The 16,973-nt window shown below is 37.0% G+C and overlaps 1 protein-coding gene across 1 annotated transcript in view; it reads right to left on the bottom strand.

Moving 5' to 3' along the window:
• Positions 1–11,451: 11,451 nt before the first annotated feature.
• The window catches only part of LRP1B (LDL receptor related protein 1B), a 1,542,074-nt gene continuing 1,536,552 nt past the window's right edge, over positions 11,452–16,973 (bottom strand). The window contains exons 90-91 of the mRNA XM_081143443.1: positions 14,742–14,840; positions 11,452–13,324 (exon numbers count right to left, since the gene is read on the bottom strand). Of these exons, the coding sequence (XP_080999569.1) occupies positions 13,184–13,324; positions 14,742–14,840 (240 nt within the window). The 3' untranslated portion in view covers positions 11,452–13,183. The remainder of the gene's footprint in view (positions 13,325–14,741; positions 14,841–16,973) is intronic.

Genomic DNA, 16,973 nt, shown 5'->3' with positions numbered 1-16,973 from the left:
TGTCTCATTTAGAGACAACATTAGGATTTCAAACAATCACTGAACTGATGCTCCATGACTTAGATTCATGAGTTTATCCTCAAACACAGGTGGAAGAAAGCAATTTTAAATTCAGTTACATTAATATTAATAAAGAATGAAAAAAAGATATAAAAGTAGACTTACGATTTATCCCATATAGATAACACTATAAAAAACAAAGGTCTTTTCTCAAATTATTATTAATTATAGTTACTTGACTGTGTAATTAAAAAAGATAGAGAAAACAAGGGTCATTTATTTATTGTCACAGGTGTTATTGGCTTAATGAATGAGCCTTGTTCAATATAACGGCCTAAAGTATGAAATTCTTCATCTTTTTGCATGGAGTTTGGGTATATAGAGTACATCTATTTTAAAATTTTAAATATAGTTTTCGAGATATTTCTGTTGTTGCATTTGTACCAAACTTAATATTCTTTTGTTGAAATCTACCCTAGAAGATGAATCATATTTGGCACTTCCCTTTGCCACACAGTAAACTGGACACATCAATAGCTATGCCTCTTCCCAGCCCAAAAGTCTGTGATGGGAAACTGGCACATCATAAATCCAGTTGCATGGAAGTGATTTTTGTAAAGAGGAAATGACACACATTTAACCATGCCTTGTTACAATCTTCAGGCTGTCATCTCTGTCTAGGATGTAGCCATCAAAGGGAGCAGAGTGGCCTTGCTGGTCTCCATCCCTGCTATTATAATACCACTGAAATATGCAGGAGATTTAGCATTTTAGGTGTAGGCCTTTTTACCAATGTCTTTTCAGTTTATGACTTAATGTGTGAACATCTTTTTTTTTTTTTTAAAATATGTTTTTATTGATTTCAGAGAGGGGAAAGGAGAGGGAGAGGGATAGAAACATCAATGATGAGTCATTGATCGGCTGCCTCCTGCACGCCTCACTGTGGGGATCGAGCCCGCAACCTGGGCACGTGCCCTGACCCGGAATCAAACTGTGATCTCCTGGATCCTAGGGCGATGCTCAACCACTGAGCCACGCCAGCAAGGCTATGAACACATTTTTAAAATTCAACTAGTGAGGTTAAATAAATTTATCCTACATTTTAAGCATAGAAACTAAATAAGTAAAGGAACCATGTTTTATATATATATGTAAACGTTTTTCTAAGAATCAACAGACTTTTACTCATAGGTTAATATAAGGAAACAATCTAGTTTTATATTAATAAAAAACACAGTCATTAACTTAAAAAATGCCTTTTGATTAAAAAAAAATAATTGAAGTAAAAGTGATGTGATTATGCTAATTAATCTATTGAAGAATTCAGCCAGAAAGGGAGATACAATTTGGGAATCTTATTAATCTTTTTTGAGGGGGCAGCTGCATGAGTTTAAGCTTCTCTGTTGAGATAACTCAATTAGAAGTGCACATAGATATCATAAATCTCTCATTTTAAGTGCATCGTTAGTTTTATGACAAAATTAACACACCACCTTCAGATCAACGGGCAAATCTTGACAGCTTTTTTTTTTAAACCATTCTGCTTGATATTTGACAGCGTCCACAAACAATTTTAGCAGTTCACTAGGTTTTAACCTTGAGCCTGCTATAGCTGATGGGATCCTAGGATCAGCAGCGACATGATCATTGCTAGTGCCCTGTGGGTGGAATCAATAAACAACATAGCTCGCTGTGATACATGAGACCTTTCCTTACTACATAGAACTATCCTGATGTGTTCCCTCTACTCGAGGAAGATTACTTTCAGCTTCCTGCTTGCAGTGTTCTGATAACCTTGCATATTTAATTATAATTGAGAGTCAAGTGACTTCTACAGAGTATGCATTTTAATTAGCTAACAAATGAATAGGGAGGCCGTTTGTCTAAATTTTCTCTCTTTGTACTAATTAATTGGGAGTCAAGGGTCAGGATCTTGTCTTGCAAAGTCCACTGAAGAAATTGATCTCAAATATTTATATACATCTGCTTACAAGCATGGGATTCAGAGTTCATTTTACATTCTAATACAGGCCAAAAAGATGTATTTATATGGGTGTCCAGACATTGTGTTGCAAGTAATAAGGATGGTAAGGTAAATATTAAAAAATATTTATGTCTTCTGCTGCAATCTTTAAGGTAAAGTGTTATTTTAAAAATCATTAAGTAACCGGGGGAGAAATCTGTAGGCAATGATTATATTTTAACAGAATTTGAACAGAAAGTATATTAAAAGTAAAGGGCAAATAATTCAAGATTTGATGTTTTGTAGAAAATAAATGGAATGTAGAATGGAGACATTATTCTGAGTATTCCGTAATACTTTGTGTTCAATTATTTAAAATGAAAACACTTAGGCACAAGCTATTTCAGTTTTAAACTTTGCCTTGTCCCAGAAGTAACAGCACTACCAAAATAGCTGGCTACAATATATTAGTCTTGCAAATAATTTTAAAATCGATAAAACTATAAATATTTTATTATTCTGTAAATTTTGTACTTGTACCTATATTTACTAAAAAATAGAGTGATAGTCCCAATGACACTGTGTGGCTCTGCAAAATGCGAGATGATCAAGGTCCTTGAAAGAGGGTGATGGTAGTCCTGAGCCAGCAGTGAGCGTATAGGGCTGTTCTTCATTGGAAGAGAAAACTTTTGACCCTCTTCTGATAGGGATCAAAAAGAATGCATTTCCCAGATCAATAGCTGCAAAACAAGTGTCATAGTCTATGTTGATGCATTTCTGTAAAGATGTCACATGTGGCAAAGTATTGCAATTGGGGCTACAAATTAGTTAAGTTTATAGTAGTCCATTGTCATCTGCCACCATACGTTTATTTGAGTATGTATTTTATCAAATGGTTTAAGATGGGAACCATCGTACCACATTTTTTAAACCTTTGATTATGCCATTTATCTCTGGATTTCCTTAGGGAATGTGTTCTGGCTTCTGATTTACTATTTTGACCAGAGAGTAGTGTAGTTCCAAGAATTTCTAATTAATTTTTATTTTAATCACTTTTCCTCCCCAAATCAGTGTGCATGTCAGAGTTCTGCCCAAATTCTCAGTATATGCATTGCGACTGTGTTGAGAGGCCAAGGAATAACTACTGGGTGGGTCCTTGGATGCGCTAGATCTACTATCAGATAAACTTGGGTCAGAGCATTATTCATCCCTTGGCCTCCATAGGCTCCCACCCTATGAGGATACTATACCCAAAAGTTCTTAGTACAGTATTTCTTTTATCCAGTGTAAGGTAAGTCTGGTAATTGGCACAGAACACCTTGGTTTTACTTTCAACTATTGGGTTCTGGGTCTGTGTACTGGCTTAGAGACTGAGAAACTCCATCAGCCATCATGATGTTTTTTCCACTGCTGTGGAGAATGTAAATCCTGTCTTTGACACCTTAAAATTTCTTTTGGTTGAAAAGTCAAATAACACCCAAGTTGGCTGTCCATTTATCTTGCTATCATAAGCTCCTTGGAGTATCAGCCATTGCCACAGCTCCAAGGCACCCTGGTTGCCCCTTCAACCTTACTGTCTATAACAGTAAATATTTCTGCCTTCTCTCTATTGAGTAAGTGCTGCTGATTAAAGCCTGCCACTCTGAAATCCTGTCATCCCCGCTGAAACTAGAGAGCCCAGTTTCAGAAAACATCTGTACCATCAAACACTGCCTACAGAAGTTTTAATTTGCCCTCTACCAGTGATTCCTTTGTGAAGAGAGTGTCTTATTGGACTTCAAATAAGACAAGGTTGTTCATACACTAAATATTAATATGAAATAGATCTGATCCAACATTCCCACCCACCTCCTTGAGCCTTCTGATCAGGATACTTTGTTAAGACAATTTAGTGTCTCTACCTCATTTATTGAGGACTTTTTTTTTTTTTTTTTTTTTAAGATTCATCTCAGTAGTACAAATAACTAGTTACAGATGCTCTTACCATAATGCCAAATCAATTATCCCCTTATATTCTTCTTTGCTGTTCCAGAAACTTCATAACCCATCCCTAAATATTAATAAATAATAAATCCATCCTTTAATATTAATCTGGTCTTTCAGTTCTTTCTGAAGCAGGAACTGTGTTTCCCTGCTTGAGCTGATTGAACCTGGATATTGGTCTGGGGACAACAAGATGGGAAAAAACTGTGGGGAGAACAAGTATCACTTGGGAGGCATCTGTCTCAGGTGAGGCCTTTACAGAGCCTCCAGGCTGAGGCAGGCAGTTTCCCTTAGCAGGTGGGAAAGGGCTTCTTATGTCAGTCTAGATATTTCAGAGAAATGTATAGGTTCAAAATTTTCATACTTGTCTACCCAAATGCCCAGAATTCTCTTTCTGTAAAGTCACTGACATTAGCTATAAGTCAAATCTATGTCAGAGCTCCTCTTTTGTAGCTCTGTTTCATTTGAAATAAAATCTGGGCATATTGTTCAATATAGTCTGTCTGAAGCTATAGAAGGTAGGGGTCTCTTTAACTGCTTCCAATTTGGCCTTCAGACATATATAGTGCTCTTTGAGTTGAATGTTGCCTAACCTGAGCCAGTTGTTTTCTTTTTTTAAGGTTTAAATAAGTCATTCAACAATAAAATACTTATAATTATTGTTCCCATATTGTTAGAGAACCACAACTACTATGTAAGCCAATGCTTCATTTTCTTCCTGTGACTCATCCCTCTAGTGAGGCTCTTAGAAGAAGTGATGTTACAGAATGTCAGGGTGATCATCACCCCACTTATCACCAATAACAGAGTCCTTATTATACCTGACTGGTGGGTGAATCTGGTTTAAATTCCTCCTTGATGTTTACTTTGAAAGGCCACTTCTTATTTCCCAAAGTGGAGCCTGAGATGAGGGCTTTATGTAAGCAGTTTACATTGGCTAGTGGTCAGAGGAAGAGGAATGGAAAACTGGGAAAAGTAGAAAAGTCAGTCATGCATGCAGTGTTATCAAATTGATTACTGCTACGAGAACCTTCGACTTGTTTCTCAGAGGCCTTCAAAAGAGACAGGGAGAATGAAGAGGAGAATTAGCTAAGAGATGGAATGGGGCACTTGTATTGGTTAATGGTTGCTCCGTGGTGCATTAACACCTTCACATCTGCAGGCTGTACATGTCTGAGCACCAGGCGGGTTACTGTAGAGATCCTTCTTGTCCCCACAGTTTGTCACCATGTCATTCTTCTTCAGACAAATAATCAAGGGCAAGTAAAAGCACAGCTTCAGTAAGGTAGATTTGCATCACCTGGTTGATATGAGGGGAAGAACACTCAGACGTGGATTATGGAGATGTTTAATATCACGGAAAGGGCATCCAGAGCTAGTCCTTTCACACGGGCTCAGAGGTGCCCAGGGCAGGTGCAGGAGTGCGTCACAGGTCAAGTAATAATCTTCTGCACCAAAGATGTATGTGCCCTAATTCCAGGAGCTCATAAATATGTTTCTTAATTTGACAAAAGAGGCTTTTTAGATATAATTAAGGTTATAGACTTTACAATAAGGAGGTTATCTTATATTATCCAGATTGGTCCATTCTTATCACATGTGCCCTTAAACACAAAGATCTTTCTGTGGCTGGAGGCAGAAGAGATCAGAAGGAGGATAACTCAGGGAGATTGCAAGCATGACAGAGATACCATAATGGTTCTGGGATGTATGGGCCCACATACTAGGACCAGAGAGGTACATCTAAGAGCTAAGGATGGGCCCTAGCTGACAGCCAGTGAGGAAACTGGAGCCTCCCTCCTACAACTGCAAGATTCTGCCATTAACTTGAATGAGCTTCGGAAAAGATTCTTCCCGGAGCCTCCTGATAAGAGGTTAGGCAGCCAACACCAATTTTCAGTCTTGTGAAACCTGGAGCAGAGAATCTAGTCAAGCCAATGTGGACTTCTGACCTAGAGGACCACAAGAGGAAATACATATATTATCTTAAGAGGCTAAATTTGTTACAGCAGCAATAAAAACCTCATCCAGAGAGAGACTAAGCATAGCGGAGGCCTCGTGTCCTCAGGTTGCAGTTGTGCAAAGCTAAATGCCACAGAGAGGCTAGAAAGAAAGGTGGGAAGTGAGGATGAGCTGTGGTAAGCAAGAGGTGTCTCACACACCTTTAAAGAACAACATCTGGAGGAAAGGGACAGGGCTGCTAATCTGTGTGGATGAGTTCCAAGGACTGGGAACTGGCTGTGGAGAGGGGAGAGTCAGCAGTGCTCCAGGATATTGCACCAAGAGTGTTAGTAAGATTTAAGGAGGAAACTAAACCTTTTAAAGGCATCTGACAAGAAGCCATTGACTCAGTCATTTCAGATTTCTCTAAAACACTTAGGAAGTTCCAAAACATTGATAAATCAGTACGACACACCAGCCATCTAGAGTTTTTAGATGAAATGGTGCTAAGTAAATCAAACAGACAAACAAAAACCCATTGGTAATCTACCAGTGTTTTCCCTGACCAAACCGAGTTTCTGCTTAGGAAAAAAAAAAGAAAGAAAGAAAAAAAAGAGAAGAAAAGAAAAGAAATTGAGTTTCACCCATTGTCTATATCAAGATGGGAAGTCCTGGACCCCGTATAAGACGATGAATGGGACAGCCATCCTTCTACTGAGTAGCCAGTGCCTCTCGACGTGTGTGTCATTCTTTGACAGAATGGACCGACTGGGGCTGTTTTCAAAAAGGGACCAGACACTGTCACTAAAGAAGCCTGGTGCTCTCCCAGTGAATTCATGGAAGGTTATGGCACAACACAGGACAAGGTATTTGGGGGTGCCGGTGGATGTGGGTTACAGCAAGAACCCAGTACAACAGCACCCAGAAGCACTGGTGTTTTATGCGCTTCTTTATTTAATTGTCAAAGTAAGTAAAGTTATATAAGGATGAGAGTGATCCTACTGTATTCTGGAAGAGACCCACTAGGAGGTTCGAGGGAGAAATAGACCAGAAGTTATAAGAAAGATATCTAAGGGCATAGAATTGATGGGAGAGGGGACAAACAGGTACTGGACACCTCGTCTGCTGGACAGCACTGGGGGTAGAGTGTTTTCTCTGTAAGTAAGCACCAGTAAACGGAAAATAAAAAATAGAAAAGCACCTTGGATAGGTTTTTTTAAGTTTCACAGGACAAGGACATGAGGACATCATTCTCTAGGTTTACAGAATTCTCTCAAAATGAGAACTTTTGAAAATTGGTATTGTGAGTAGGAAACAGAAAACAGATACTATGACACCTCAGCAGAAAACTATGAGAAGAAAAATCAATAAACAAGAAAAAAAACCCACCTAAATTAAAACGGAAACTGAATAAGATATATGATAAGGTAGCACCCATCCCTGAGGGATATGTGTGCATAAACACACACACACACACACTCACACACTCACATGTGCAAACTCAATTGAGTATACAGGGTAAAAAGTAAATAAGGAATGCAGGCCAGGAATTTTAAAGTCTTTCAGGAATATAGGATAAAAGGAGAAAAATTATTAAAATGATGTATGTAGGAAAGAAAAAAGAAATACTTAACCTAAGCACTGTAGTTTTTTGTGTATATTAAAAGAAAACAATTGGACAGAAGTAATAAAGACGTCTGAAGGAACCAATCCCAGCTGAAAACACATTGTAGTAAGTAAAAGAAATTAATAAAAATATGTGATTATATTTATCATAACAGACTGTAGTAGAGAGTTAAGAAAAGCAGGAGTAGAGTAGGAACAATAGGCCAGGTGCAGAGAGAGGGTCACTAGGGCTAAGAGCCCCAGTTGGCTAGCAAAGGGCAAACTGCAATCCTTTGCGTGACCTCACTCTTAACCTCTGAAGATGACATCTAGGCCTCAGCTGGATTTGCGCTCCAGGCTCAGAGAAGTCACAAAATCAGATGGAGTTACTCCATGGCTGACACCTGGACCATCTTTGATGACTGACCCCCCTGCCCTGGTGCCCACCAATTAGTGGAGTCCACAGCCCTGAGGAGACACACATGGAAAGCTGATGAATATTCTATTGATATCATACCCCGAGACCTCCAGATAAAAGCCTTCAGGATAGAGGACGCAGTGTGGTTCTAGGGAGAAGGCCAGCACCTTTCCCCATCCCCCTTCCCCCAGGTGTTTTCCTTGCCTCTCTCTTTCTCCTAAGTTCCAAGGGCCTTCTTTCCTCTCTGTAACTTGTTTCCTGAGCCCATTTCTTCTATGGCCTTTCTAAATAAACTTCCTCTTACAGTTTGAGTCCTAGCTCTGAATTCTTTCTTAGTCAGAACTCAAGTACCAAGGTTGCTGAACTGAGAGGGAAAATAGACATTTTAAAATTCTGGATTTAATTATTGGAGCATTTTTCAAAGTTGAAAGTATTTACCAATGGAACAAATAATGAAATAACTTTCAAAGAAAAGATAAAAATAAAACTAAGCCATATTGAATCTATATACAAAAAACAAGAAACTGAGGAAAAAGTGACTAAATAAAAGCCCTTGAAAGATAGAAACCAAATATTTTAATGTTATAATTTTATATTTTAAAAGCAGAGTAGAAACATTAAATTTAAGCATGATTCTAAAACAGATGAAGAAAATTCTCTAAAATGATAACTAGTTCTCCCTAGTTTTTAAAATTAATGGTGATTTTCTTCCTTTTTTTGTATTTATTTTCTGTTTTCTATAAAGGCTATATTTTTTACAGTGAAAATAATATCACTATGACAGAATGGTGAAAGAGGCTTCCTGTAATGTCACTCTGGGTAGAAGGAAAGGAAAAGCAAATAGGAAAGGGATATAATGATTTTATGTAAATAAATAAAAGCTAGAGACGAATTACCACTTGGATAAGGGTAGTGATTCCTGAAATCATAAGCAGAGAATCTCAACATGACTGAACTTCAGGTAAAATAGGAGAGCAATGCCATCCAGCGTGTGAGGATAGGTAAGTGTGTGTGCCTGGCTGTGTATTTCTATAGATTTCCACAAACATACCATTGACTTGTAGACCGCAGGGATGGAAATTCCTCTAGATTGAAATGGCATCGTTATTTTCTTCCTACCTAACTTTGACATTATTCATTGAGAAATGTTGTATCTCATCAGTCAAGCCACTCTAAACTTGAACTCCATATATGTTTTTAACTATCTTCATAAACAGCCTTGTATTTCAGTCTTAAGTTTTATTTTCAATGACGTTTTACAGTTTCCTCAGTGTGTGAAAAGTAGTTTCTAACTCGTAAATTTCTATGTGACCTGTAGAAGGTGCACGTGGTTTTCATGGCTGACATGACATTGTGAAAGCTGGGACATACATTCCGGGCTTGCCCAGCCACCACAGCATAAGTAGGCAGGCAGTCTCGCTGCATCCGGAGGCTCATAAGTTATATACTAAAACTGCAGAAGAAGCTACAGCTGAAAAATTATCTTGGAGCGAACCGATGACTAAAGCATCAGGATTGCATTGCTTAAGTTGACCAATATCTTATAAACCATGTGAGGAAGGGGCAAACTATCCATCAGAGAGAATGAATACATTTTAAGTATAGAATTTATCCAATAGGCCAAATTTTTCTTTTCATTATTGATCACTTTGGATACAAAAGATGATGGGATTCACTAGAAACTACTTTTCAGAATAAATTTTAGTCACTTAAGTGTAATACCTACTTGGAAAAGTTAAACTGGAGACCTCATTTCATTTATTTCTGGGTGTGTTTGTTTGTTTGTTTTTTAGAATAAATACATGCATAGTATGGAATAAAGTGCGTATTCCTGGGCCTTTTGGATATGACATCAAAACTAAATGTTTTTCCAAATAAAACTGCTTCTGTGTAGTTTTAGTTATCTTTATCTTTTGCTGGATGTGTTAACATTCTGGAAATGTTAAGTCAGCAATAGATTTGGCAGAATTGAAAAATGAACCACTTTTGGCTCTTTTGTTCTTTTTCTTACATTCAAAATACATGAAAAAATTTTTTGTGTGTGCTATATTACCTGGTTGTCATCTCCACAGAGACGTGCTTGAGTCATTTCCCTGCAAGTTACAATTCAAGGCTTCTCGTTTTGGTGATGGCATTGATAAAGAATGGTCACATGGAGAATTATGCACCTGGATTTCTAGCATTTATATAAGTTTGGCAAAAGAAATTTGAAATAGAAAGAGCTAGAGCAAGAGAAATAGAGTACTTAGAAAAATGTCTTTGTCTTATAAAGACTAAATGCAAAGTAATTGTGAATAGAAAGACTATGGACTCTGAAGTGGACTTGAAGAAACCAGCCTGAGGTGGTGAAGCATCATGTGGATATGACGAACACACAGTGTAAACAGGGCCCAGAGCACAGATGAGCTTTCTTTCTTTTTTCTTTTCTTTTTAATATAACTTTATTGATTTCAGAAGGAGGAAGGGAGGGAGAGAGAGATAGAAACATCAATGATGAGAGAGAGTCATTGATGGGCTGCCTCCTGCACACCCCCGACCGGGGATGGAGCCCACAACCCGGGCATGTGCCCTGACGGGGAATCGAACCCTGATCTCCTGGATCCTAGGTCAGTGCTCAACCTCTGAACCATGCCCTGCTGGTCCTGAGCTTTCTTGACTCTGGCTTTAACTAGTTCTCTACTGAGAATAAGGTCATTGAAGCCAGACCCCGAGTGTTGGTGGGTCTGGTGTATATCACATATTATCTGCTAGATATTAATACTAACGTTAGTTGTAGCAAGGTCTTTCCAGTATGTGGGCTCTGTACCTTTCAAATAATAATTTCAGTTACAGTCAGAAAGCTCTGATGTAAAAAGGCCCCTTCAGATACCATAACTCAGTGGTAGTGCCAGTAAATCAGACGCCCGCGTGCATCTCTAGTCTGCTACCCCAAGTAGGCATTCCAAGAACCATTCCACGTGCCAATGAGTCTAAACACCATCTACTGGAATCTGAGTGTTCCATAAAGTGCACTTTTTTCATTTTTAGGGATATTTCCCCCCTTGATTTTTAGAGGGAGTGGCGGTGCCAGAGGCAGAGGGAAAAGAGAGAGGGGGGGGGGGATCGATGTGAGAGAGACACTTCTACTGGTTGCCTCCCGCACACGCCCAGCTCGGGTAGGGAGCGAGCCTGCAGCCAGGTCCGTGCCCTTGACCGGGAATTGAACCCTCGACCTTGCTTCGGGCCACCTGCTGACGCTCTAGTCATGGACTGTGTGTGCCATTCACCTTTCTTTCTCCCACAGCATGGAGCCTGTGATGAGCAACGCCAGGCAGGGCAAAGGGAGAACGTAAGGGAAATGTTCCTGGCTCGAGCGGAGGGAAAATGCCTTCTCCACTGTGCTTTTAAATACGATGCGATAAAATCAACCCTACCCCGGAGAATACGTTCTAAGGATATGACAAAATTTATGTCGCAGGTTTACTAGGATAATTTTCAAGGAACATTAAAATCCATAAAGATAGGGATTTTCTTGTTTTTTTAAAAACTACCCAACACAAGTACTTAAATATGTAGAATTTCATTTAAATAAGTCAGTCAACAATTTTTTATAAAGTATTTAACACTTCATTGTAGAAACATAGGCAAAATGACTATTAAAACCAAAATGAAAAATACTGTCCAATTTAAAAAATGTACTTAAACAAGAACCTGAAAAAGTTTATGATATGCATAACATTGTTCAAGCAAAATTGCACTAGTATTACATAAATCAATAGTTTATAAAGGCCTCCATATGGCAAAGTTTAGAAATAGGTAGTATGCATGCACATAGTACAACAAAAAATCTCTTTATAAAACAGCAGTGTTTTTTTTTTAATGCTTGTACAAAGGGATAAAGAGCGACCACAAACATATCTCATCTGTTAGGTTAATACATTGTAACAGCTAAAAGTCAGTCATGTCTATCAGAGGAACAAAAAGCCCTCCATACTTTGTGAATAAATCTTTTGTGCCTTTAAAGATATTTGTATAAAAATGCTATCCTTTTTTATACAACTTAAATAGATTGTACTTGTTTCAATTAAAAATTGAAAGCAAACAAACAAGCGAGCGAATGGGGCCCGTGTGTTCTGCGTAACGAAAGGAAACCAGAGGACGGGGTAACTGGTCAGCGTTTATACTCTCCACCTTCGATCGCGGGCAGGTACTTGTTCTACGACTGGGGCAGTCCTTTAAGAGTGTATTTTGGATAGGGAAAATAATGAATTAGTCATAGCGTATGCTGAAAATATTTACCAATTACTCTACACCGTAATGGCTTTTTTGCCCTTCTTTTTGATCCGACAAAGAAAATGCATTCACATAATTGAAATTCGGTCCTCAATCTGTGTGCTTATATAGTATGCTTTAGTGTTCTGGGTGGTAAGGGGCTGGGTTGATCTTCTACACAATGCACATGGTTGGGAAGACATCTCTAAGACATGGGGACCCACCGCCCTGTTGTGCTCTAGGCTGGCTGTTTACCTGGGGACCGAGGGGGAACAGAAGGTCTTATCCCACAGCAACGTGGTTTTTCTGCTTTTGCTTATATTTTTTGCTATGTCCTACCACCTAAATATAACTATTGTTTGCAGGGTGTATATGTTTAGTATATCACGTACAGTTCACTAAATTTTGGAAAATGTAGTCATATGTGTTCATGCAAATTATTCATGGTATATATTTTTAAAGATTTTCCTCCAAGTTCTCATCTATCGCTTGGCAATCGAAGGCTAACTGCAAAGCAGGAGGCGCTGAACTGGCGAGGGCTGTTTTCAGCGGCCGGCATCGATCTTCGTGGGCGCAAAGAAGAGAGTTGACCGTTCAGTCATTCTTTCACCAATTTAAACGTAAAAGTAAAATGACATCGTATTACAGCTTTCAGGCCATGTAATGAAAAAGTGCAGAGATTCTCTTTGTTAAGTAGAACCAAAAGAGTTCATATAAAATAGATTGCTCATATTCACACTACAAAGGAATATGTTGTTTTTAATTTTAACAAATTCAAGGGGGTGTCCTATCAGCAGCATTGTTGTAAATTGTACTGTAGTGCAGTTCTTTTTTCATAAAAATACCATACAAATGGTCAATCAATAGTCATCAGCAAAAAATAAAACTCAGAAAACAACTAACCAGGGAAAAGATACAGAAAGAGGTAATGCTGATGCCAAAACAAGTATAATACTGTTGGAACATACAAAAGTAATCCTTATATTTTATACATTTTTACAGTATATAAAAGGTATCGCTGATTATGCCACTGTCTCTCTTATTCCGATCTCTATTTTCTTTGGAAGCAGTTCTTTCCTTTCATCAACACTTCCTAAGGAGTTTCGACAGTTCTGCCCATCCATGTATAATTTTGCATACACTGGATTGGAGTAATTTGTTGGCTGAAGGAGAAAAAAAAAAAAAATACAAGTTTATTATCAGTTTTCACCACTTCAATTAGTTATTTTCTAGGATGTCTATCTTTTAATGCTAACATTTATACGCAATACATTTAATTCACTAAATAGTAATGATTTAAATGTAATTTAAATTGTGTTTATAGGCTGTAGTTGACTTTAGCATGATATTAGATAAAACCATAATTGTATGTTTTTCAGGTACCTTGTGAACCTAACAGAAGCTTTGACATAAATATTAAAATCCCAAAGAAATCTATGAAAACTATAATCACTGAGATTTTATTTAAAAGCGTAAAACATTAAACCAATGTGTTCTTTCCAGGCCATATGTTTTCTCTCCTTATTGGTATTGAAGTGGCAGGAAAAATGTGTTTACAGAAAGTCATCTAATTACTCAGTGCTTATAATTTTTCAATATGGAGTTAAAAGCAAGAAAACAAATAAAAATAAAATACACTGGTAGAGTAGGTATAAAAGTAAAGACAATATTTTTGCTTCAAACAACGTCTATGTGCTTATCACTGGAAGTACTTTTGGATTCTTCCAAGGAACTGTGGAGCACCCAGTCCTCTAAGGTTGCATAGTAGATACTTAGAGCATTTTGAAGTGGAATCGAAACATGCAGAAATGACCTCTTTCATTTGAAAACCAGATACAAATATTCATTATTATGCTAATTGCAACTTAACCCAAGAAATCATTGCCTAGTGTTTTAGTTTTTATTTTATTTTTTTGTCTTTCCAAAAGCAGAACATTACATTTTAGTTACAACAAAGCAACATTATAATCTTTGAGCCATGCAATTGAGACAAACATGATAAAAATGATAATGAAAACAGTTGATGGGAAACTTGATACCTTTATTTTATCCCTTTTCTAATATGAACCATGTAACTTTAGACAGAGTACTTTTCTCTAGAAACTAGTTACTTAAGTAAAAAAAAAAAAATTTAAAAATGGTTTCATTAGACCATTTCTAATTTCTCAATATAAGGCCTCATTTGTAGTATATTTTCATTTAACTGGACATCAAATCTGCACATATTGAATAAAGTATCTTAATGGGAAATGCATAAAAAACAAATTTAAGTTTAAATTATTTGGTTTAAATTTCTGGCTGGAGATTTCTAAAAACTCATGTTTATTGTTAAAGTGCTATAACATGTTCAAACTCAGAAGAAATATTTCTACTCAGTAGCTCGCTGAAATGATAACATGTTTTACATGTAATCTCTCATAGGCAGGACACATAGCATAAACCCCAACTTTAATGCTGTTTTCAAATCTCTTGTTAAAAACTCATTGAAGGGCACGGCCCTGGCTAAGTCTAGTAATCATCTCTGTTAGCGAGGGGTCCTGTGATGGAATGGATATGAAATAATGATTCTTCTTCTCTCACCCCAGCAGTTAGTGGTCCTTTCAAATCAGAGTTTAGGTAGATGGGCGGCGCTGTGTGTGGAAGCTTGAAAGCACTGGACACACCCCCTATGTACCTGGCCTGTGCGCAAACAGAGAATTTTAGTTTCTGATCTAACACGGAACTCTTCTCATTGACAAAAACTCATGTTAAGTCATACAAATAACATAAAATTACTCTTTAGCCCCGGGGCACGAACAGTGTGATCATGGTAGCTTTAATAACCTAAGGCCTACTGATATTAAATATTTGCTTCATAGAAATGTCAATTTCTGTTGTGTGCAGGTGAATTTGACTTTACCCTCTGCAGTGAAATCGCACCTTCGCTAACTGCACTGTGAAAAACACACCGGCCTCCCCAGCTGCAGGCTTGGTCACTTTGAAAATTTCTGACAATAGCCCATTCTGGACACTCAAATATCTGAGAGCTTCTAATTAAAGATTCATCACCACTCTATATTTTTATGGGAAAAAATTCTAAATTTAATATATCATAATCCAAACATTTGCATTTTTTGAAATCTGACTCTCCAGTAATGAAATTGCCTCACTGTCTACATGCAGGAGTATTGGCTTCAGACTTTTTGGGGCCTAAGGGCAGAATTAGCCAATCTGGCACATTCATATTCATAACAGAATATTTGTCGGTGACCCACAAGGAAAAAAAAGGTAGATGACAATTTGAAGAATGTGAAAATTTTAATGGATGTACATGTTTTAAAAATCTTAACTAGCAACTTTAACAATGAATGATCACAAAATTTGGGACACAGTCACGGGTCTCTGGAAAAGATTTTAAACATAAAATTTGATCAATATTGCTTCTTTATTTTCCCCCACAAAGGTCTCATTCAGAAAATATTTAAAACCACCTGAGTAAGGATTGAGATGAGTTTAGAGATAAAACCAGAAAACATTAATTTCTCTTTTATGAACTCTCCAAACGATTCTGTGATTGCCTCCACAGACAAATCTTTTAAAATTAACTTTATTATTTATTTCATTTCTTTTGATTATAAGGCATTATAAAAATAGACATTGTATCCATCTTTAAAACAATAAAAATGACTGTTCTACAAAAATCTTCTTTGTGTGTAATGCAATTTGTATATATTTGGTCACATCATGAATGTATCAAAACACTGAAACACAGTGAACACTCTGAAAAACGTTTCATCCTTAAGGTGGCTTCAGTGTGACCATCTGCTTTTCGGAATTGCTTATATCTATCCGGACTGCCTGTGTTTTCTGCAGTTACTTCTTACGCAACAATTCATACGTACATTTCAAACATCAGGAGCCAGCTAGAATCAACCATCTAGTCACATTTAATATAGTTTTGGTCAATCAGTCAGCAAATTGGTAAATAAATATTTATTGAGTGTTATGTGCTAAGAACATTAAAAATATATTTGAGGGGCACTGAAGCATAGTTTTATCTTCCTAGAGTAAATGTGGAAACATTTTTAAATAGAGTACTAAAAAGCTAGTCTCTTTTAAGTGTCCAAAATTGGCTTAATTCTATCACCAGAAATAAAAATAACGGGGAAACTGAGAAGTCTCCTTCCTATAAGAAGTGTGCTTTAATATGTCCTAATCAATTCATATTATAGTTACAGGTACTGTATTTTTATTCCTAAGAAAGATTCAGAGAATATGAGAAGTCTATTACTTAACATGTGTTTCTCCTTCATAGATAAATTATCAAATAACAATGTGCTCAGTATATACACTCTATAAATTTCAAGTAGAAAACAGTGAAACTTAGATTACATGGATTTATTTCAGGAACAATTTCAAATGTAGGAGTTGGCTACTTAATTAATAACTAATACTAACTATACAATTATTTCTAATTAGGAAAAATAACTATAATATCCTCTGATGGTGAAAAAACGTGTTCATGAGATAACAATTGATTTCTTTTCATAGAAATGAATACTTGACTGTCCGTTTCAGGCCTAGAAAGTCTTACTAAGGGTTCAGAACTAGATTAAATGTAAGGGACCTTTTAGCTTGTTTGAGAATAGCTATTGCTATGAGTGTAAAACCATTTGGATGTAGATTGGCCACTGTGATTATTTGTAACACAAAGATATATTTTGGACATAGTATATTTAATATATCAGAAAATAAATAAATATGCAATAAATTAATGAATGAGCTAAGAAAAATAATATCCATAATATCAAACTAATGCTCTTAATTCATAGT

The sequence above is a fragment of the Miniopterus schreibersii genome, assembly GCF_964146895.1.
Source record: "Miniopterus schreibersii genome assembly, chromosome: 7".
NCBI lineage: Eukaryota > Metazoa > Chordata > Mammalia > Chiroptera > Miniopteridae > Miniopterus > Miniopterus schreibersii.
This window is presented reverse-complemented; position numbering and strand designations above follow the sequence as displayed.